At 39.5% G+C, this 22,980-nt stretch overlaps 1 protein-coding gene across 2 annotated transcripts; it reads left to right on the plus strand.

Annotated features, from left to right (window-relative positions):
• The first annotated feature begins 778 nt into the window (after positions 1-778).
• Positions 779-21,243, plus strand: RASD2 (RASD family member 2). Of its 2 annotated transcripts, none has more exons than XM_075286368.1 (3): positions 779-1,110; positions 12,687-12,966; positions 20,277-21,243. In XM_075286368.1, exons 2-3 carry the CDS (start codon positions 12,696-12,698, stop codon positions 20,804-20,806), a joined length of 801 nt encoding a protein of 266 aa, XP_075142469.1. In that variant the 5' UTR covers positions 779-1,110; positions 12,687-12,695; the 3' UTR covers positions 20,807-21,243. The 2 variants fall into 2 exon arrangements, with proteins under 2 accessions (XP_075142469.1, XP_075142470.1); XM_075286369.1 differs by lacking the exon at positions 779-1,110 and adding an exon at positions 7,002-7,009.
• The last annotated feature ends 1,737 nt before the right edge of the window (positions 21,244-22,980 follow it).

A 22,980-nucleotide genomic window follows, 5' to 3' on the forward strand; every position in this document is an offset into this window, starting at 1 on the left:
TTTAAATGTAGATTGTGAGCCCCACATAGAGCTCACAATGTACATTTTTTTCCTATCAGTATGTCTTTTTGGAATATGGGATGGAAATCCATGCAGACACGGGGGGGGGGGGGGGACATACAAACTCCTTGCAGATGGTTTTTTGCTCTTGGTGGGATTTGAACACCAGGATTCCAGCGCTGCAAGGCTGCAGTGCTAACCACTGAGTCACCGTGTGGCCCCACGCGCATGCGTTAACTCCGTGTGAACTCGCCCTAAGGCTACATTCACATTTGTACCGCTTCACAGTGTCAGCCTGGAATCATTGGACGAAACAGTCCTGCACACACAGCTTTTTTATCCACCAGTTTCCGTTTTAAACAACAAACACCCTACAGATAAGTATAGTCAATGGGGACCATCAGGCTCTACCCAAAGTAGAAAGCCTATAAGATATTCTTTATAGAAACCGACTGTAGATTTTTAATAAAATATGTACAAAGCTAAAAGACAGCTGCCAATATTTCAAACACTGTTTATTAATGTATTGCTACATATGATTCTTTTACACGGTGCAGAGATCCCTTACAACATGGGGTTAGGAGACTCATAATCTCTATGCGCACAAAGCTTTTCACTATGTCTTCAGACAGGCAGTGTGGTGTGCTGCTCACTTGTCTGTACATATGACATGGACTGAGATCAGCGGCCATATGATTGGTGATCTTCATGGAGAGAGGTGGAGCATGGAGGCTGACACAATCTTCTTTCAATTGCTGAAGATCCAGACGCAGGATTCTTCCCATCTGCACTGTGCTGTCATCTGGATTCCTGCAACTTTGTGTATGCATGACATAGGGAGAGACAAAGAAATTACAGCACCAGTAACAATGCAGGAAGATCTGATCTGAACCTGAATGACTTTATTCCAGAAGATGCACAAACTTCATACTGGTATCAGGTGTATTAGCCTGTTGTACATAGCAGAGTACTAGCAGCGGCTCACACTGTACGGATTGTGTATAAGCAGTTTATGGGGACTCCTCTCAGACCTCAGAATTTGGAGAGAGAAGAGCAGAATCGCTGTTGTGCAGAAACTGGAGGATTTCCAGGCACTGCCCCCTGACTAAGGTAAGAGTAAGCAGCACGATTCCTATAATTGTCAGGCTGTTATCATCTATGTATCTCACCTTGCTACCTGTCATAATATATTTCTACATTACTGGACAGTGGTAGATCACAAACAGCACACGTCAGGTCTTAGAAAACCAAAGCATTTCCATCCTAACCGATAAAGCTAGGTATGGTCATCACAACTCTGCTTCAACCAATGACCATAATTATTAGTTTCTGGTATCAAAATGATAAACATGTTGTCCATTAATGATTTATGCTACAGCAACCCTATTAATAGTCATCGGATGCTAGTCTTCTAGGCTTTCCCATGTGCAGTGATAAGAATGACTATCCAAGACATTTTAACCTTCCAAAATATTCTTTCAAAATTCCATTTTGAGAGGGATAACATCTCCGCATGACCATCTCCATAAAACAATAGTTACCCGAACACTTGTCCCATAGGAAAAAGAAAGCTATAATCAGCTAATAGTCATTCAACATTTCTACAATGTCACCAATACAACATAGACGATATCTGTGTTGATCATACAATTACTACATTATTGTCAAGTAATAGTATTGATGAAGTAATAATACTCTTATGAAACTCCTGCTATAAAGAAGCTACCGTCTGTTCAAGCAGAATTCTCATTATTTAAAACATAACTCTTGTTGCAGTGTGACAACTCCGTCATGTAGAACTTGTCATTGGAAACAATCGATCTAAACTTATACATATATATATATATATATATATATATATATATATATATATGGCTGTATGTATAACTATAGTCAGGCTAACTGTATACATAAATGTAATATTTCTTTTATTCTAGTATCACTAGGTGGTGTAACATTCAGAAAAAAAGTAAAAGTGCCAAGATTCTGTGTGACATACTAAACAATTAGAAATGATCAACGTAGGTGACATAAACAGAACCACGTAGAGTTTAAGAATAGAAGCAACAATGACTTTTTGTCTTTTCAAGGTCAAAGCTATATTATTTGTTATCCATCCACAATGCACGCACGCAGTAAGAATACCCACAAGTATACCAAATATCTGTAGGTTGTGAGCGATATATAAACACTTTACTGTATTTTTAAAAGCAATGAAAATGTATATATAGTGGTGCCTATTAACTAAACAGACTGAGGCAATGGCTTAAGGCTTCGGTCACGCACACTTTTTGTGGCTTTTTTAGTGGAGCTTGTAAAAATGCAATGATTTTTTAAACCATTTTTTGGGTAAAGTCTCTTTTTCTCCTGTGGAAAAAAAATCCGAAAAAAGTCATATTGAGCGGAAGGAAACACAGTAGAACCAAAAACCTTACAGCTAATACCTGAACTCAGCTTTTAAAAAAAACAACCCCCCCCCCCAAAAAAAAAAACACACAAAAACAAAATAGCATCTTCTTGAAAATTCAGTGCAGTAAAATGCCTTAGAAAGATTTGACTATTACAGTAAGTTTTGACATACACTATAACATCACTAAGAGATTGTGCGGTTTGGCCTTTAAGACTTTCACTGGTACTTAAAACAACAGCATAGGTACTAGGGATAATAGAAGTCTAGGGTTTCTTGAGTTGCTCTCTGCCTGCATAACATTAAAGCTGTAAAGGGGAAAAAGTGAAAATACTGCAACCCAGTGGCGTAACTAGGAATGGCGGGGCCCCGTGGCGAACTTTTGACATGGGCCCCCCCCCATCCCAACTGACGCCGAAGACCTCGACTGACCCCCTCCTCCGCACTCTATTATGTCCCTTACTTACTTGCCCCTGCACACAGTATTAACCCCAATAGTGTCCCCTGCACACACAGTATTAACCCCAATAGTGTCCCCTGCACACACAGTATTAACCCCAATAGTGTCCCCTGCACACACAGTATTAACCCCAATAGTGTCCCCTGCACACACAGTATTAACCCCAATAGTGTCCCCTGCACACACAGTGTTAACCCCAATAGTGTCCCCTGCACACACAGTGTTAACCCCTATAGTGTCCCCTGCACACACAGTGTTAACCCCTATAGTGTCCCCTGCACACACAGTGTTAACCCCTATAGTGTCCCCTGCACACACAGTGTTAACCCCTATAGTGTCCCATGCACACACAGTGTTAACCCCTATAGTGTCCCATGCACACACAGTGTTAACCCCTATAGTGTCCCCTGCACACACAGTGTTAACCCCTATAGTGTCCCCTGCACACACAGTGTTAACCCCTATAGTGTCCCCTGCACACACAGTGTTAACCCCTATAGTGTCCCCTGCACACACAGCGTTAACCCCTATAGTGTCCCCTGCACACACAGCGTTAACCCCTATAGTGTCCCATGCACACACAGTGTTAACCCCTATAGTATCCCCTGCACACACAGTGTTAACCCCTATAGTGTCCCCTGCACACACAGTGTTAACCCCTATAGTGTCCCCTGCACACACAGTGTTAACCCCAATAGTGTCCCCTGCACACACAGCGTTAACCCCTATAGTGTCCCATGCACACACAGTGTTAACCCCTATAGTATCCCCTGCACACACAGTGTTAACCCCTATAGTGTCCCCTGCACACACAGTGTTAACCCCTATAGTATCCCCTGCACACACAGTGTTAACCCCTATAGTGTCCCCTGCACACACAGTGTTAACCCCTATAGTGTCCCCTGCACACACAGTGTTAACCCCTATAGTATCCCCTGCACACACAGTGTTAACCCCTATAGTGTCCCCTGCACACACAGTGTTAACCCCTATAGTGTCCCCTGCACACACAGTGTTAACCCCTATAGTGTCCCTCTGTGGACACCCATAAACAATTATTATACTCTGGGGTCTTTTCAGACCCCAGAGTATAATAATCGGAGACTAAATCGGGAATAAAAACATTAAAAAAAACCCCACTGTTGCTTCTTACCTGTTCCCCGGCTCCTGTGCTGTCCTCCTCTCGCGTCCTTCGTTAATGACGTCGGACGTCACATGACCCGGGAAGCATGCCGGGTTCATGTGACGTCAGACAACAGTAGGACGGAGGCCTGGCAGGATCGCGGAGAGGTAAGTAACAGTTTTTTATGTTTATTACCTCTCCCGATCCGCCGGTCATTATACTCGGGGGTCTGCAAAGACCCCCGAGTATAATGATAGCCCCTGTGGGGCCCGCGGTGTCACTTGCCGATCCCGGCCCAGCCAGGATCGGCAAGTGAATAGGGCCCGTAACTGCCTATTGAAAAAAAACCGCAGCGGTAGCGGCTGTCACCGGGCCCCCTAATGGCCCGGGCCCTGTGGCAGCTGCTACTGCTGCTACCACGGTAGTTACGCCCCTGCTGCAACCCCTTTGTTCTTGGTGAGAGTCTCAGTGTTTAGGCTCCAACCAATCAGTAGGTAATGTCGTATGGTAGCAATAATCCATACATTATTGCTACAATTTGGAAATTTTTCACATAGTTATGTATGCACCTTTACGTAGCATTGGCTGTGAATTTCACAAGTGTGTTGTCTTTGTATTATGTCTATTACTGTGTGTATTATCACCCCAGAAGCATGTGCACTGCTATTGACAGCTCCTGTTAAATTGATCTAAGGATAATACACTCCACAGCTTAGTTGGAAAACTCATAAGCATCATAATATACTGAGTAACATTCTGGCCCGCAAACCAGTTCTTATACTGATGACCTATTTTAAGTATAGAGGCCACACTAGAATACAAGTCTTCTCGTATTGAGTGTGGTCAGAGCTGCAGTACTCCAGTATGGATGCTGTACAAAGGATGATAACTTCTGCTTATGTCTCCATTCGCTATTATAGGTTCTGCCACCAAAGGCAGCCCAGAATAGCTTATTGTTGTGGGAGCTGGTTGTTGAACCCCCAACAATATGATACTGATGGTCAATTTTGAGAAAAGGTCATCAGTATCAAAACTGGCCTGGAGACAAGAAAACCCCCTTTAGGCTGGGGGCCCACATTGCGGAAACACAGCTTTTTTTGTTGCAGATTTTGTTGTGGGTTTTTTGAGTCAAAGCCAAAAGTATGGATACAAAAGGAATGGAAATATATAGGAAACTCTCATACTTCACCCTTCTGCTCAATCCAATCTTGGCTTTGGCTGAAAAAAAACGCAGCAAAATCTGCAACAAAAAAGCTGCATTTCCACAAAGTGGGGCCTTAGCCTTAAAAGGGTTTGCCACAAAGAAAATAATACCCTATCCACATAATAGCAGATAATTACAGATTGTTGTAGGTACGACTGATTGGACTCTTAGGACAGAACAGGGATCCTAGTGGTCAGACCCGGAGAATGTTGGGCAAAAATGTCCTCCTTATGTTCTATGTAAGTGAAGCATGGCTGTGCTTGCATGACTAGGACTCCATTTGCTTCTATGGGGCTTATTTAATGATGAACTCAGACTGTCCCATAGAAATAGATGAATCTTGGGTCACAAAAGCACATCGGCACTTTCTTCATATTGAGAATACAGGGAAACCTTTGGTATCCTGTTCTTCAGTTGGGGGTTCCACTGGTTAGACCCCCAGTGATCTGACACTTATCCTATGAGTAAATGGTTTCTGTTGGACGTCATTGCTGTCCCTCATTTGAATTCCATTTTTTGCTTCTATAATACAACAGAAAACTACAATTCATAATGCAGATGTAAACCAGCGTGATTGTGCTCTTCTGTACTCCTGTTATTCCTCCCAGAAAATTATAAATGAATTGACAAATAGTTGTTACCAGTTGGAGGTATCTCTGTCCCTGTATACTCTCACATTGTCCTATTAGAGTCAGGCAGTGTAGGTACATGATTCTTTAGCAAGGAGATTGGTAACATCCAGGTATCCATTTATTCATGCATTTCTAGGAGGAATAACAGAGGAGCTGAACAACTCAGGAGGAATATACTCCGAAGGGTGCTTACTTCATAACTCTTTGCAGCAGTTCAGGGGTGAGAATAGAAGTGAGTGGCCCTTTTCAGTTAGCTGTATACTGTGTCTTCTTCACACCTTACTTTGCTCCTTACTGGGTATTTGACCAGTGTTATGTATAATCGATGAACATTGTACAGCGCTGCGGAATATGTTGGCGCTATATAAATAAAATGTATTATTATTATTATTATTAACATAACCCTCGAGGACCCATCTAGTTTCTCAATTATGTTTACAGCTTTAATGGAGGATATTATTTCCACTTCACTGTCAATCACTACCTGACTTGGTATGCCTCATTTTGTAAATATCTGTAACAGTCGATTGACCGATGAGTGCAAGAATTGGTGTCATCTACAACCGTCTTGACTAGAGATGAGCGAGTAGTACTCGATCAAGTAGGTATTTGATCGAATACTACGGTATTCGAAATACTCGTACTCGATCGAGTACCACTCACTATTCGAATGTAAAAGTTCGATGCAGAACCAGCATTGATTGGCCGAATGCTATACAGTCGGCCAATCAACGCTGGTTCTTCTCCTACCTTTAGAAGTCTTCTCCGTGCAGCTTCCCCGCGGCGTCTTCTGGCTCTGAATTCACTCTGCCAGGCATCGGGCCTGGGCAGAGCCGACTGCGCATGTCCAATTGTAGTGCGGGCATGCGCAGTCGGCTCTGCCCAGGCCCGATGCCTGGCAGAGTGAATTCAGAGCCGGAAGATGCCTCGGGGACGCTGCAAGGAAAAGACTTCTCAGAAGATCCAGCCCAACCCTCACTAGTGGACTTGGTAAGTATAATTTGATCGAATGTTGCCTACCCCTGAAACGAGCATTTTCCCCCCATAGACTATAATAGGGCTCGATATTCGATTTGAGTAGTCGAATATTGAGGGGCTACTCGAAACGAATATTGAACCTCGAACATTTTACTGTTCGCTCATCTCAAGTTTTGACACCTGTTTCCATCTCTCAAATCCCCAAGTACTATAATTTAGCCAACCAAGAAGTATCCTATATGGATGTATACATAGCACCCTTGACAGATTGAAGTTCTGAATCTTCCACCACTATGGATCAACAGAAGTGTAGGAGTCTGATGATCAGGAATGGTAAACTTATTAGCTTCTATGGTCTTATATAGACTGAGTGTAATGAAAAATAGCAACAAGAGATTTCTCTGAGGGTCATTTGCAAGAAATCCTAAAGAGTTCCACAATTATTTCACTTGTACAGCCTATATTTGATAAATAGAGTGTATAAAACTCCTACATTTCTATTTGACATAGGGGTGTGTTCAGACTTACTGTGTGCAAGGTGTGGCACAGCTATTTTAATCCATATGGGGTTGGCCTATATATTCAGTGTTGTATTATCTCACTTTGTATGCATATTAGGCTATGATGAGGACCTGACAATCACTGGACCTAACATGGATGCTTCATATGGCCTGTAAATTAATAGCGCATCATTGGCTGGATGAAAGTGGCCCATCTGTACTGTCGTTTGTGGGTACAATTAATTGGTTATTGGATTGGAAAAAGGCTTATCGTGGATGGTTGCATCAGGATGGAGTCCAGAGAGCTATTGAGATCTCATTTGAAACTAAATGAAAGTTGCCAAAAGATGCTGCAAATCAGTTAAAGGAATTAGTGGTCAAAAAGTCAATTTGCGCCTTTTGTCTGTTTATTTTACAGATGTTCTGTGAAATTGTGAGACATTACCTGAGAGTAATGGTTTATTATTATTAGATGTCATATAGTATATTGCGTCACTTAAAGTATAACTAAACTTTAACTTTACTTACAGTGAGATTAAACTTTTCTGGCAGCATTTGTGTCATTAATGAATTTTGTACTTTATTAACAATTTTTGGCTCCTTTCTGTGAAATCCTACATTTCTTTATTATTGCCTTCTCTATTGAAAGTTGTACCATGTTTCTCACTGTGTATAGTGGGCTTGTGTGTAATGAAGAGAAAATAAGAACATTATATACAGGGCATTAAAAAAGAGACATGCTTTTGGTACTGTTAGGGAAGTGCAGACAGCAGTTCCCAAGTGCGTAGATGAACCCTGGGGAGAAGGGGGCACAAGAGACAGTGATCCCTAAGCTGAAGCCCCCACTGACCCTTCCTCTTGCCTGGCCCTATCCTACGCAATAGGCGGCAACTTGGAGATGATCCCTACCTATATAATGTGGCACACAAAACGCAGACAAGACAAATAACAACAAAGGGAGGTTAGCTAGCCAGGGGTCAGTAACAGTCGAGCAATGTAGTGTCAAAATCGGAATCCAAAACAATAGTCAATAGGGAAAGCCAGAGGTCAAGAATCATAATATAAATAATAACAGCGAGAGAAAAAAGCAAGTACGCACAAGGCAATAGCAAGCACCAGTGTGAATGTGAGCCAAGACTAAATAGGGAGGAAGAACCCGCCCTGGAGTTGATAGGAAGGCAGGCTGTCAATCACAGGGCAAGGCTAAAATTAACCATTAGAGGAGCAGAGGGAAATTAAGGTGAAGGAGACGGGTGTGGTGGAAAATCAATTACCAAGGTGAAAGAATAGGACAGTGTTCAGACAGTGCAAGAAGAACCCAAAGGAAGAAATCACAGCCGAACACGTCTCATGTGGCCGGATGATGACGCCAAAGCCCGGACAGGAAAAGATGTTACAGGTACCTTATAAAAGAGGAGATATCATTAGTTGAAAACACATTGGAATTGTTAGCAGATGCGAAGATATATCCCAATCCCAACTGTATTTTCAATTGATAATATCTCTGGAAATAATACAGTTAGAACTGCAACCTTTGTGCCATATGAAAGATGAAAATTTCTTTCATACAACATCAGAAGCATGTTTCACCAATTTATAATGCCCAAGATATAACTCTTTAAAGTAACCCCATCCTCTCCTTATTTTCCCTACATTACACACATGCCTGTAGGCCGTACACAGCAAGAACCACAGAACAGCTCCCAAAAGAGAAACAAAGAATAAATAGTAAAGAATAAGGAAATGCAGGATTATACAATTCCACAGGAAGGAGACAAAATTCATCAATAAAGTATATTACAGAATAGATAGATAGATAGATAGATAAATAGATAATCAGATAGATGGATAGATAGATAGATAGATAGATAGATAGATAGATAGATAGATAGATAGATAGACAGACAGACAGACAGACAGACAGACAGACAGACAGACAGACAGACAGACAGACAGATAGATAGATAGATAGATAGATAGATAGAGTAGGTACGGAAAGTATTCAGACCCCTTTAAATGTTTCACTCTTTGTTTCATTGCAGCCATTTACTAAAATTATAGAAGTTCATTATATTTCTCATTAATGTACACTCAACACCCCATCTTGACAGAAAAAAACAAATGTAAATATTTTTGCAAATTTATTAAAAAAGAAAAACTGAACTATGACATCACAGAGATGCTCAATTGGATTTAGGTCAGGTATCTGGCTGGGCCAGTCAATAATAGTCACAGAGCTGTTCTGAAATCACTCCTTTGTTATTTTAGCTGTGTGCTTAGGATCATTGTCTTTTCGGAAGGTGAATCCTCAGCCCAGTCTGAGATCCAGAACACGCTGGAAGAGGTTTTCTTCAAGGATATCTCTGTACTTGGTCGCATTTATCTTTTCTTCAATTGCAACCAGTCATCTTGTCCCTGCAGCTGAAAAACATCCCCATAGCATGATGCCGCCACCACCATGTTTCATTGTTGGGATTGTAGTGGGCAGGTGATGAGCAGTGCCTGGTTTTCTCCAAACATAATGCTTATAATTGATATCAAAACATTCAATCTTCATCTCATCAGACCAGAGAATCTTATTTCTCATAGTCTGGGAGTCCTTTAAGTGTTTTTTTGGCAAACTCTATAGGGGCTTTCATATGTTTTGCACTGAGGAGAGGATTCCTTCGTGCCACTCTGCCATAAAGTCCCAACTGGTGGAGGGCTGCAGTGACAGTTCACTTTGTGGAACTTTCTTCCATCTCCCTATTGAATCTCTGGAGCTCAGCCACAGTGATATTTGGGTTCTTCTTTACCTCTCTCACCAAGGCTCTTCTCCCATGATTGCTCAGTTTGGCTGGACCGTCAGGTCTAGGAAGAGTTCTGGTCGTCTCAAACTTCTTCCACTTATGGATTATGGAGGCCACTGTGCTCTTAGGAACCTTGATTGCTGCAGAAATTCTCTTGTAACCTTGGCCAGATCTGTGCCTTGCTACAATTCTGTCTCTGAGCTCCTTGGGCAGTACTTTTGACCTCATGATTCTCACTTGCTCTGTCATGCACTGTGAGCTGTGAGGTCTTATATAGACAAGTGTGTGCCTTTCCTAATCAAGTCCAATCAGTTTAATTAAACACAGCTGGACTCCAATGAAGGAGTAGAACTATCTCAAGGAGGATCAGAAGGAAAAGGAGAACATGTGAGTTAAATATGAGCAAAGGGTCTGATTATTTATGACCATGTGATATTTCAGTTTTTCTTTTTTAATAAATTTGCAAAAATATCTACATTTGTGTTTTTTTCTGTCAAGATGGGGTGCTGTGTGTACATTAATGAGAAATATAATGACATTTTTTGATTCAAGCAAATGGTTGCAATGAAACAAAGAGTGAAAAATTTAAAGAGGTCTGAATACTTTCTGTACCCACTGTATGTAAGATAGAAATGCTGCCATAAAATCAAAAGTTCTTTGAAAGTTTAGTTATGTTTTAAGGTCAACTCAGGTTATAAATGACAAGATTTGAACAGACTTGATTGGATAAGAAATGTACTTGTTGGAATGAGGAGAGAGGCTTCACAAAAGTGTCCCAGTATCAATGACATCTTAAAGTTTTATGTGTATGTACTTGAGAAAGGACAATGTGGCAAGAAGTGTCACCTCTTTTGTTTAACCATTCCATTAGGGAAGACATTTTTGTTTTACTTCTCAGAATTTTATAAAATAATGATATTGTCTTTTGGACTGTCCAAAAAATATATGACTTTTGTATGTACCTGTAAGAAAAAAATCTGCCTGAAGGATACTTCTATTTTCAATGTTTAGCAAATTTTAACAGAAATAGCACGAGCATCTCTTTAAGGCCGGGTTCACACGGAGTTACGTGCCGCGAGATTTGGCACGTAGACGCCGCGTGACCCTTTGCGTGCCGTACACGCTCCCATTCATTTCAATGGGAGCGGGGAGCGTATGCGCCGCGCTAGTTTGCGGCCGTGAATAAATGCACGGCCGCAAACTAGCGCGGCGCATACGCTCCCCGCTCCCATTGAAATGAATGGGAGCGTGTACGGCACGCAAAGGGTCACGCGGCGTCTACGTGCCAAATCTCGCGGCACGTAACTCCGTGTGAACCCGGCCTAAATATGAAAATCATGGGCCAACTGGCTGTGGAAATGCATGTACATCCACTACATGCTATATTAAGAATGCAAACTTAGAAAAATATAAGCTACAAAGCTAGTATATGTAAAAACAATTTTAATGAAAAAAATCATATTCATACAGTCTTGTGAACAAGTACAATTACTTAGTTTATACCAATGTGAACAGTATGAGCATTGGTTGCCTATGATAATGTTTTCAGAGAAATGGTGAAGGGTAACAACTTTGTTTAAGAAAAATTATCAGATTATAATGCTGTAGGCAGAGCATACAGTGCTGCATCACGAATTTTGGGGCCCAATAGTGGCAAAACATGCCTCTCCTATCTTAGTTATATGTCCTGTTGCCTCTGCACAATATATACAATATTCCCCAGTGCTCCCCACACAGTATAAAGCTCCCGAGCCACCACACCACATTAAAATGTTCCACATTTGTATATAGTGTGCCCCATAGCCCTCCCAATGGTATAATACTCCACAGTGGCCCTTCATGGTATATAATGGTCCACAGTGGCCGTCGGGCCTCCATTAAGTTCGTGTAACACTGCATAGATATACTATTCTGTTCATAAACCAATGAAGCAATGCAGAGATAATCATCTCTTTTCAATGGATATGCAATGCAGCCAGCAAGAGCATCAGTGGTGGACAAGATTTACCTACAGACATCATTAAGGCTGGCAGAGACTGAACATGTCATTCACAGTTCCAGAGGCGGTGTTGGGTGAAGATTCCAGAGGAGAGCCAGAGCAGTTGTGGTTGTCTGTAGGCCAGACCTGACCTGATGGTGCACTAGCAGACTCATTTGCATATTCATAAAAATGTATTCTCTACGTATTTCTACATTGGTTTATGGCCACAAAAATATATTGTTTGAGGCATTTGGGACCTGATAGGCATCTTATAAATTCACAAACAATGTATTTTCTGCAGAGAACAAATAACCTTTTCTTCTCCTAATGCAGAACAATTTGCCGATTCTTCTTGATGGTAAGCTAGTATGGATAGAGTTGATGGTCATGTATTCTTTTCAGATGTGATGCAAGAATATAAATCAATAAACTGCTTTTGGTATTCCTGTTACATGTGCAGACAGATTCACATATCCTTAAAAATTATTATCTCTGTAAAGCTTCATTGGTTAGCAGCCAAAGGTATGTGGTTGTGATTGTCCCTGCTAACTTGGTACAATATGTATCTGCTTATTTTGTATAACAACTTTCTATGGCTTTTCTGTGTTACAGTTGAAAGCCATGATGAAGACGGTTTCCAGTGGAAGCTGCACACTCAGTGTCCCAGCAAAGAACTCTTATCGTATGGTAGTCCTAGGCGCTTCTAGGGTGGGCAAAAGCTCAATTGTTTCACGATTCTTAAATGGACGCTTTGATGACCAGTATACACCAACAATTGAGGATTTTCACCGTAAATTATATAATATAAGAGGGGATATGTACCAGTTGGACATTTTAGATACGTCTGGCAATCATCCCTTTCCTGCTATGAGAAGACTCTCAATATTGACAGGTAAGAATATGAAAGGAGATATAATTTAACCTGTATAGACAAATTAACCATGAAGGGGGCATCTCACCTTGAAAGCTATTATTGGCTTCTAGTAGCAAAAAGCTTATTGCCTGAGGGTAGAAAAGCCAGACCTGGAAAGACCAACTGACCACCATGTCAGCTTATTATTAGAAAGGTTTGTCTTTATGTGACAACCACTAGAAGATAATACTGATGGTTCTTTTGTAGTTGGAAACCTCTCGTGTTGTTCCTTTCGTATGTATAGACTGTACATGCAACCCTTTCACCGCCATAACAATTATGAATATAATCACATTATGGGGATAACGTCTATCCTTAGGGAGAGACCACCTTTTCAGGTGTGTGGAGACTTATACAGCCATAGTCGCTCCACTGCAAGGGATCATGGGAGGAATATGCAAATATGTCTCCCAAGATGTAAACAGGGAGACAGTGCCTCTGTTATGCTGCCCTCTATGGGAAGCACCCTGAATATCATGCCCGACTTTCCCAGAAGCCTTTACTGCATAATGTGGGTTTTTTACCAAGTTAGTTAGTTCAGGGTGCTTCCCATAGAGGGCAGCATAACAGGCACTGTTATATTTTAGGTTATATTCTCTGTACAAGAAATGCTGGCCACACATGTTGAGGTTTTTAACAAACAATTGGAGAACAATTTCACTTCAGAGATTAGTTTCTTATTTTCTTGCTTATTCCAAAGATTAGTTCACTTGATTAGTTCAGTTAGTTCATTATGTCTGTGGCACTGGGATTTAGCATATTGTACAGTCACTACTTGCTCCTTGGATAAATTATAGTTCTGTTAATGCAATCAGATGTATTTAAAGGAGATTTCCCATTCTCCTCTCTCACCAGCGTTGCCTGTTAGCTCGCCTTCTCACTTCCTGTATTCTTCTACAAGATGGTGGATGGGCTTTGACTGTTTGCCTTTACCATAAGAGATCATTATTATAAATTCTATAAATCTATAAAAATGCAGATCAAATAATATGCATAATAAATGTGTATTACATTATAGGGGCTTGTAGAGAAAAAAAAAAACGTACATGCTGTCAGGACAGACAACAGACTTGCAGTAAACTCAATGTTATCTTTGTACTTTTATATACAGAGAAAACATACTGCAAATAGCTGACCTGATTGCCCAGAACCTAACAGCAGGAGATAACAGCTCTTAGAGCAAGAGTGATATGAAAACTCATCCCCTCCCCCCTCCAGAGAACAGTGAATCTCAGCACCTGACTCTACCTGTCTCTAAGATGCTAGATAGGTAGAGAGGCCAGGTCAGGGTCCTTGTGTAAACAATGGGGAGGAATAATCTAACATGACAGGTAAACAAAGCAACATTGCTAAAACAATGTATTTAGGAAAATTCTTGACTTTACATAAACTTTCAAATTAGATAGCGTCCTTGAGATGAGAAACCCCTTTCATATGTCTGATCATTACTAATGTTTTCAAAGGACATTTACTTATACCAAAAACTAGCAACACCATGTTCAACTAAAAGTTATTAACATTTTCACTATCAAGCTTATAACATGGAATTATTGTCTAGCAGTTTGGTGTCAGACATTATAGTAAACCATGAGATTCTAATAAAAAAATGGAGAAGATGACTGCTGAAGTAAAGAGATATATTGTATAGCCTATAGCATGCCATACAGCACTCAGCTCTGTATCCTGAGGAGCCTGAGAGGGAATTATTCATATGGCTGGTGAACTAACTGAATTGAATGAACTGCTGAACCATGAACAAATCATGAAGGTCTAGTTCCGTTAGTTGCATATGGCTGAGCACAGCAGTGATACCTATGGTAGTTTAAGGCTTTCTTGGAATCTGGCGAATGTCAGGTATTTAAATATGGCAGCCACTCAGGAGCTGAGCATCACCATAGTCGCAGGTTCTCTGTTGTATTATACAGCAGAGACCTGGCGATAATGTCTGCAATCAGGGCCTGCGCTGTTTGCAGGCATTCATTTCTGAAAAAAGTTGGTCAAACCTGAACAAGGTGCCATTTTTGGTGGAGGTGCCACCATTTTGCTGTGGATCCATTGTCTATGCAGTCTACTATACAAATACTGTCATTAATGCAAAGCATTAGCATTGCAATGCGCTGCATTAGTGATAAGATCCACTAGGGTTTAAGACCCCTAGGGGACTAATAATTACAATAAAAATAAATATACGTAAAAAAAAATATGAAAAAAATTAAAAGAATTAAAAATGCAAATCACCCTCCTTTCCCAAAAACATAAAGAACACAGTTCAATACATACACATAGACCCTGTATTCAAAAACACCCAGTCTGCACACTTAAATTTTTTTTTTAAATATTCTAAGTATTTTTCACATATGTTGAATGCCATACCAGGAAAAAAAAGTGAAAAGAGCTAAACTTCCTATTTTTCTGCTATTTTGTGGGATAAGAAGCGATCAAAGCAATAGACCGTCCCCAAAACAGTATAACAAAAAAAGTACACCTGGTATAGCACAAAAAGTCTCCTTATGCATCCCTGTACATGGAACTATAAAAAAGTTGCGGATGTCAGAATATGGGAACTTAAATTTTTTTTTTGCAAAGTATTGAATTTTTTTTAAGGGGTGAAAGCATAAACCCATAGAATATAGATGACGTGATTTTGGTTACCCAGTGAATGCTGTTAAATAAAAGCCCATAGGAAAGTTTCACGCATGCAGTTTCTCTCCAATTCCACTCCATTTTGAATTTTTTTCCAGCTTCATATGGAATATTAAATGTTACCATTGCAAAGTACAATTTGTGCCATAAACATTAATCCATCTTATGGCTCTATGAATTAGTAATTCATCATGAATTAAAGTGGGAGGAGTGAGTGATAGATCATAGCTCCTCCTGTATACAGCTCCTCCTGTATACTGACCACTAGCACAATACTACTTGCTTTTTACTACTATCTTTGCCAGTAATGTGAACTCAATGAATTAGGAAGATTAGCTCATTTTGAAGAAATTATCAAGTAATTGATGAATCAGAATCAAGGCTTTAGTGCTCAATTTCTTTTTGAGTGACCTTTACATTACATGTTTTACCTACAAAGATCACTATTTTCCAAGATTGGATGATTTCTTTTATCTTAAGGCTTGACTAAAAATAATTTATACATATCAGGAGAACGTGCTGAAACCTAAAGACAATTATCTGATCTGTTTAGAAAATCTTGAAATGTAAGACTCTATATGTCAGGCCTCCAATGCTATTCTATCTGAGAAAACATAGGATAAAGGGAGAGGCACTGATTTTGGGGATATACAGCTTTCAAAGATTTGATTTTGTATTTTTTTTGGTAAAGCTTTGTAAATGAAGTCAAGACTCTTACTAAAAACCTGTGACGACTGGTTCCCACATCCAGTCAAAGTGAGTGACAGCTTCTTTTTGTATGAATTCGCACACCGATAGAGCTGTCAATCTGTGTGTGGGTGAGGGGAGTGGGCTTTCTCTGTGAGTTTTGGCTGAATTTAATCAGTTTCTTAGATGAAAATACTGAATCCAATAGAAAACTATATGTCCTTGAATGATATTCTATTCAACAAAATTAAAATCCACAGTTTTTATGTGTTTCAAATGCTAAGCACGTTCTTAGGGTTCACATTTCTGTTGTCACAATCTGGGCGGTAAGGAACACCTCCTCTCATAGTACAGCGCGATGTCAGGAGGGGCGTTCCTCACAAACTGTCAGAAACGCCCTTCTGATAGTGAAGAGCTACAATGCAGGCACTGATAGCTCTTCACCAGGGGCACAGAAGGGAAAGCCTGAATTCAGCGCACTGTTGGCTTTCTAGCGGTATATAAAACCGCAAGTCTTCTTCCTTCATGTTAGTTTACTTTTCACATGGAACAAAAAGTTTTGCAGCAAGTTTTACGCAATTTGTTACAGTGCTGTTTAATAAGGGATTTTTTTTTTTCTAACCCCTGAACCTATGCTTTGATGTTTCTACATAAAAAGTGCAAAGAGCAAAGCCCTTGCATTTGTCCAGGCTATAATTATTTTTTTTATTAATTAAGCCAGGGGAAGTAAAAAAAAAAAAAAATAGAAGAAAATACTCCCTTGTCCCCGGTACTCCAGTGCCTCCCCACACGGTCCAGTCCTGCAGCTCCGTTGTTGTCTTCCGGCAGAAGTATCTGCTCCACATAGAAGTCAATCAGAGGCCAATCAGCAGACTCAAGATGGCAACCGGGAGCATCACTATTATAAAATATTGTTTAGCCTGGAAAGGCTCTTTAAGACTCAACAAAGTTGCAAACATATAGGTGATGAAATGGCATTCCTGTCCTGCCTTCTTAAACATTTCTCCAAAATGTTCTTTGGCAACGACAAATTAGTGAGGAAATTACTTGAAGGGAGTGTGTCTTTATGGGAGAGGTTTAAGGGAAAGTTTTCTAGACATTTTCTGTGCAGGTAAAGGGAGTAGATAAGCTGTGACATCTTCTATAGCCATTGATCAGTGGTGTTATCTATAGAGACGTTATCTTCTATTGTTATACTGTCTGTGATGTAAATAAGTTGCTGAGACTGCAGCAAAGAAAACACAAACAAAATTTGAAGGCGTCCGTTTAGGTATAGTGGCCAGAGTGAAAATTGGAGGATTTAGTACTTCTTTAAATGATATAGCTACTGACAAAAAAAAAAAAAAAAAATTTAAATTCTTTAAAAATATGTTTAAAACACTTAATTTAGAAAATAGGTAATTTCTGGTGGCACATTCCCTTTAAGCATTCTGAAGTGGTTTCTTATTAACCGATTAAGAACCAGGCTTCATTCTTCAAAACTGACATGTGTCACTTTATATGGCAATAACTGTGAGATGCTATAGCTTACATAAGTGATTTTGGATTGTTTTATCATGAAACATTATACTTCATGTTAGAGTTAAATTTTTATCAAAATTTTTATATTTATCTATAAAAAAATTATGAAATTTGATGGAAATTTGGAAAACAAAATCGCAATTTTCACAATATGAAATGCTCTACTTTTCAGGCAGATAGTCATACCACCCAAATACATTGATAAATATTATCTACCATATTTCTGCTTTATATTGGCATGATCTTTTAATCATCCTTTAATTTATTTTGGATATTAGAAGGTTTTGAAATGTAACAGCGATTTTCCAGATTTACAGGAAAATTTCCCATACTCATTTTTTAGGGACCACTTCAGTTCTGAAGAGAATTATTAAGGCCTATGTATTAGTAACCCCCATAAATCACCACATTTCAAATCTGCACCCCTCAAATAATTAAAAACAGTTTTTAGGAAGTTTGTTAACCCTTTCATTTTTACCCAATAATACATTCATTTATACCATTAATCCCTAAAATTAACACAACCACAAAGGGTTAAAGGATAAAATGCATCTCACAGTTTGTTATGCAATTTCTCCCGGGCACAGAAATACCTCACATGTGGGTGTAAACTAATTTTTAGGACTCAGGAGCGCACGAAAGAGAAGGAGCGTCTTTCTTTCTTTCTCTGTAGCGAACTGGCATCCTGTCGCAGCTTTCTGCTCCGGATTAGGCCCAAATGAATGGGCCTAGTCCAGAGGGTGGTGTCGCGAGGCAGACGCTGCGGCTGAATCAGCCGTGGAATCCGCCTGAAGAAAGGGCAGCTCGTTTCTTTTTTCTGCAAGTGGGAACAAACTGCTCGTGGGAACAAACCGCTTGCGGAAAAAGGAAATGACCGTCTTCCATTGATTTCAATGGGAAGCGGCAAGATTTTGATGCAGATACCGTGTCAAAATCCTGACCATTTTGCCCCGTGTGAACTAGTCCATATGCTGAGCAAACACACACACACTTTACTACTTGTGATATAATCCACACCTTCTCTCAAATTATGATCCTTATCAGCACAGGTAACAGACATGCCCTGCTGCATACCCCATACTTATCAATTATAGAGGTATTGTTCTGAAATTTCATACAGCATTCCCAGTAAATTAATCTTGTCCTATAACAGATAGTCCCAGATTAAACCTGTATTTAAAGAGGTTATAGAGCTTCAAACCAATATTGAGAGACAAAAATTATTGTTTGTATAATGAAAAGTTACACTATTTTCCTATATACTTTCTGTATCAGTTTCTCATGGTTCTTTTAGATCTCTGCTTGCTGTCATTCATTCTGCTTACCTCTAGTGGATAAAGCTTTGACCGTAGTCATGTGATGGACACACAGGTGCACAGCTTGGTATAGTCTCAGCGCAGTAATAATAATAATAATGTATTTTATTTATATAGCGCCAACATATTCCACAGCACTGTACAATTTGCATGGTTCAAATACAGACAGAAAGATACATTACCAAGAAATAGTCACTTCACATAATGTGACTGAGGGCCCTGCTCGTAAGAGCTTACAATCTATGAGGTAGAGGGGCTGACACAAGAGGTAGCAGGGGCAGCATCAGAGGTAGAATTGCTTACATAATGGTCAGACAATTTTATAATAGAGGTTACAGACATTATACAAACGTAAAACTGTATGAACCGTCACCAGTCGTGTCCTTTAACGTGCAGATGGTGCCTGGACATATAAAGGTAGTCTGAAGTGGCATCGTATCGTGTGGGGTAATGTGGGAACGGGAACATTCAGAATAGATTTCAGAGGGGAAAGCTTAGTAAGTGGAAGACCGATTACAGTAGTCAAGGGTGAATCAGAGCAACAAGAAGTGCCTTTAATGTATCTCTGTTAAGGAAAGGGAGTATTCTGGAGATGTTTTTGAGATGGAGATGACATAAGCGTGCGAGTGATCAGACATCTGCCTGGTAACGAGCTGTGCACCTGTGTGTCCATCACATGACCATAGACCATAAATCACCATGGACTGATTTTTATCCACTAGAAGTAAGCAAAATGAATCAGTAAACAGAAATCTAGAAAACTTTGAGGAATTGATACAGAAAGTATACTGGAAAATTGTATAACTTTTCATTATTCAAACAATAACATTTGTCTATTAATATACGTCTGAAGCTGGACAACCCCTTTAATTTATATTTGTTTAATTTTGTGCATATCAAAAGTCGATGGGTTTATGTAAGGAACACAGCTTGTTCTATCAGTGTATATGTTTTGTGAGTTTAAGCATATCATTTCTATATTTGATACAGTTTATGTGTACAAAGTGTATAATATATTTGTTTGGGGATTATATTTATTTCCCAAATATTGAACACATCAGATTATAAAAGTTTATATGTGATATTTTGTTACAAGGAATAAAGTATGTTTACTTCTCATAGGTGATGTGTTCATACTCGTCTTCAGCATAGACAACAAAGACTCATTTGACGAAGTGAAGAGGCTGAGAAAGCAAATCCTTGAAGTAAAATCATGTGTTAAGAATAAAACAAAAGAAACTGGAGAGTTTCCCATGATGATCTGTGGAAACAAAAGTGATTGCGGGGAACATCACCGCAAGGTACGGGCTGAAGAGGCAGAGCGACTTGCTTCTGGGGATGAAAATTGCGCTTACTTTGAGATATCAGCTAAAAAAAATCTAAATGTGGATAAAATGTTCCAAGTTCTGTTTAGTATGGCCAAGCTTCCTAATGAAATGAGCCCTGCCCTTCATCGCAAAATCTCAATGCAGTATGGAGATTCCTTTCAGCAGAAGTCTTTTAGGTTAAGAAGGCTTAAGGAAATGGATGCATATGGCATGGTTTCCCCATCTGCTAGGCGTCCTAGTGTCAATAGTGATCTGAAATACATCAAAGCAAAAGTGCTTGGAGAAGGTCAAGGACGTGACAGAGAGAAGTGTACGATTCAATGACTTGTTTTTCAGGCATTAAACATAATAAAGTGCCTTAGAGCTTGATAGGATCCAAGATGTAAGGATTCACAACTCATACTTTACCTTATGTTGTGGAAGCATTCACAAATAAAAATACATGTATTTTGGATGGGTTTCATATCGATATCCTGTGGCTGGAGGGACACTTCAGACTCTATCTGGTGTGAAGAAAACATAAGCTAGAAGAATTATTTAAGACTTTACATGTACTTTTGGCTGTATTATACATCCTTCCCATATGATGGAGTCCTTTCGTGCCATATTTCCATTGACACTTATGATAAATAAAACTAATGGACTTACTATGTTTAATGGACAATTGTGTAAATGTACAAAATCATGACCTTACTGTTACTAATGAACAATTGTGTAAATTATAATAAAATAATAAACTATGAAAACACCAAGGTAAATGATGAATAGTATCAGCTAGCGTAATGTAAATATTGCAATTATTAAGTGTCTGTTCTAGTGAAAAATAGCAGATTTTGGACATTTTTCAGAAGTATTCAAAATTGATTTTTTATATCGGTTTAATATGTTCTAATGAGCTTTAATATTCTCCACTTCATTGTACAGTCATCTGCATGTTGCAGTGTGCACATACTATAATAGAATATACAGTAAGGTTGAGGCTAAGACATTGAAAGTGATCTAATTCCCTACTGCCACACTCCAAAGATTTCTCATCTCCTCTTATTATACTGCAATCTTCTTCCTCATATCTTTCTGCATTATTTATGAAATTAGTTACATAAAAGGTATTTCGGTTCAGTTTGTAGAAGCTGTTGTCCTATGGGATAAAGAACACAAATCATCCATGTACACAAATTGCTATAGCTTGATGCATGATAAAATACTTGTTGTTGATGGCTTTTTGTGTTGACTTAAATATTTCTAAAATATTACTGCATGTTTGTCTCAAATGCTAATAGAAATATGATTACGAGACTCACAAATATTGGTTTGTTCTGCATTCAACACTTTTTTCACGTCACATGTTATACAGCCCAGATCCCATTGTTGCAACCAGAGTTGAATTTTTGGTGACTGAATGTTGTGACAATTTGCAGGTTGCAGTGTGACCACATTCATTTGCATTACCTACGATACAGGCGGGGTGGATATCCAGTCTGTCATAGCAATACAAATGTAATGCTTTCATAGGGGCCACACGGTGGCTCAGTGGTTAGCACTGCAGCCTTGCAGCGCTGGGTCTTGGTGTTCAAATCCCGCCAAGGGCAAAAAACCATCTGCAAGGAGTTTGTATGTTCTCCCCGTGTTTGCATGGATTTTCCATCCCATATTCCAAAAAAGACATACTGATAGGGAAAAATGTACATTGTGAGCTCTATGTGGGGCTCACAATCTACGTTTAAAAAAAAAAAAAAAAAAATGTAATGCTTTCATGAAGCTATTCTATTTGATATGAAAAATCAGTTCTGAATTTATTCCCTACTACTGATGCGGGCTCTTGGCAGAGTCAGGCATGAGGTTTAGCACGGTTAGTTTCTGCTCGGACTGTGCATAAGCATGACAGGATTTCCATGTCACTGATAATGGCCGTACTAGTAGATGGTGGAACAGCTCTAGCTCTCTTCTCATCTGTTCCATCATCTTCTAGTATTAGCCATGGTAAGTGTCCTAAAAGTACTGTCAGGCTGAATAGAAATTGACAATTTTAAGCCCTGTTCTCTCCATACCCAGGACAGACTTTACCTTAAGAATAACAGTGGTGGTAAATTTTTGTTTTTCCAATTATACCCCTGGAAATAAGCAGGTTCCTACATCTTACTTAGAGGGTGTAGGTAAGCAAAAGGATAGGTACCCTGACCTTTTTTTTTTTTTTTTTTTTTTTGGACAATTCCTAAAGAATAAACACAGCAAAAATTGCTTGTATCTACCCTTAGTTGTACCACAGAAAGTCATTTGTTTTGCACAATGATGACCTACTGCCCTATCTGAGAACAGCATATAATAGAGGAATAGACCATAATGGTTATAACATTGGGTTTACAGCATATGATTTGGAGACGAATAATATTAATAAAACAATGCAAATCCAGACAGGACTCCTAGTAGAGACAGAGAGAGTCATACTTATGTCACCTACAGCAAGTACAAAACAAAAAAAGGAGAAACACCAAGCGCCA

The sequence above is a fragment of the Leptodactylus fuscus genome, chromosome 9 (assembly GCF_031893055.1).
Source record: "Leptodactylus fuscus isolate aLepFus1 chromosome 9, aLepFus1.hap2, whole genome shotgun sequence".
In the NCBI taxonomy this organism is placed as follows: Eukaryota; Metazoa; Chordata; class Amphibia; order Anura; family Leptodactylidae; genus Leptodactylus; species Leptodactylus fuscus.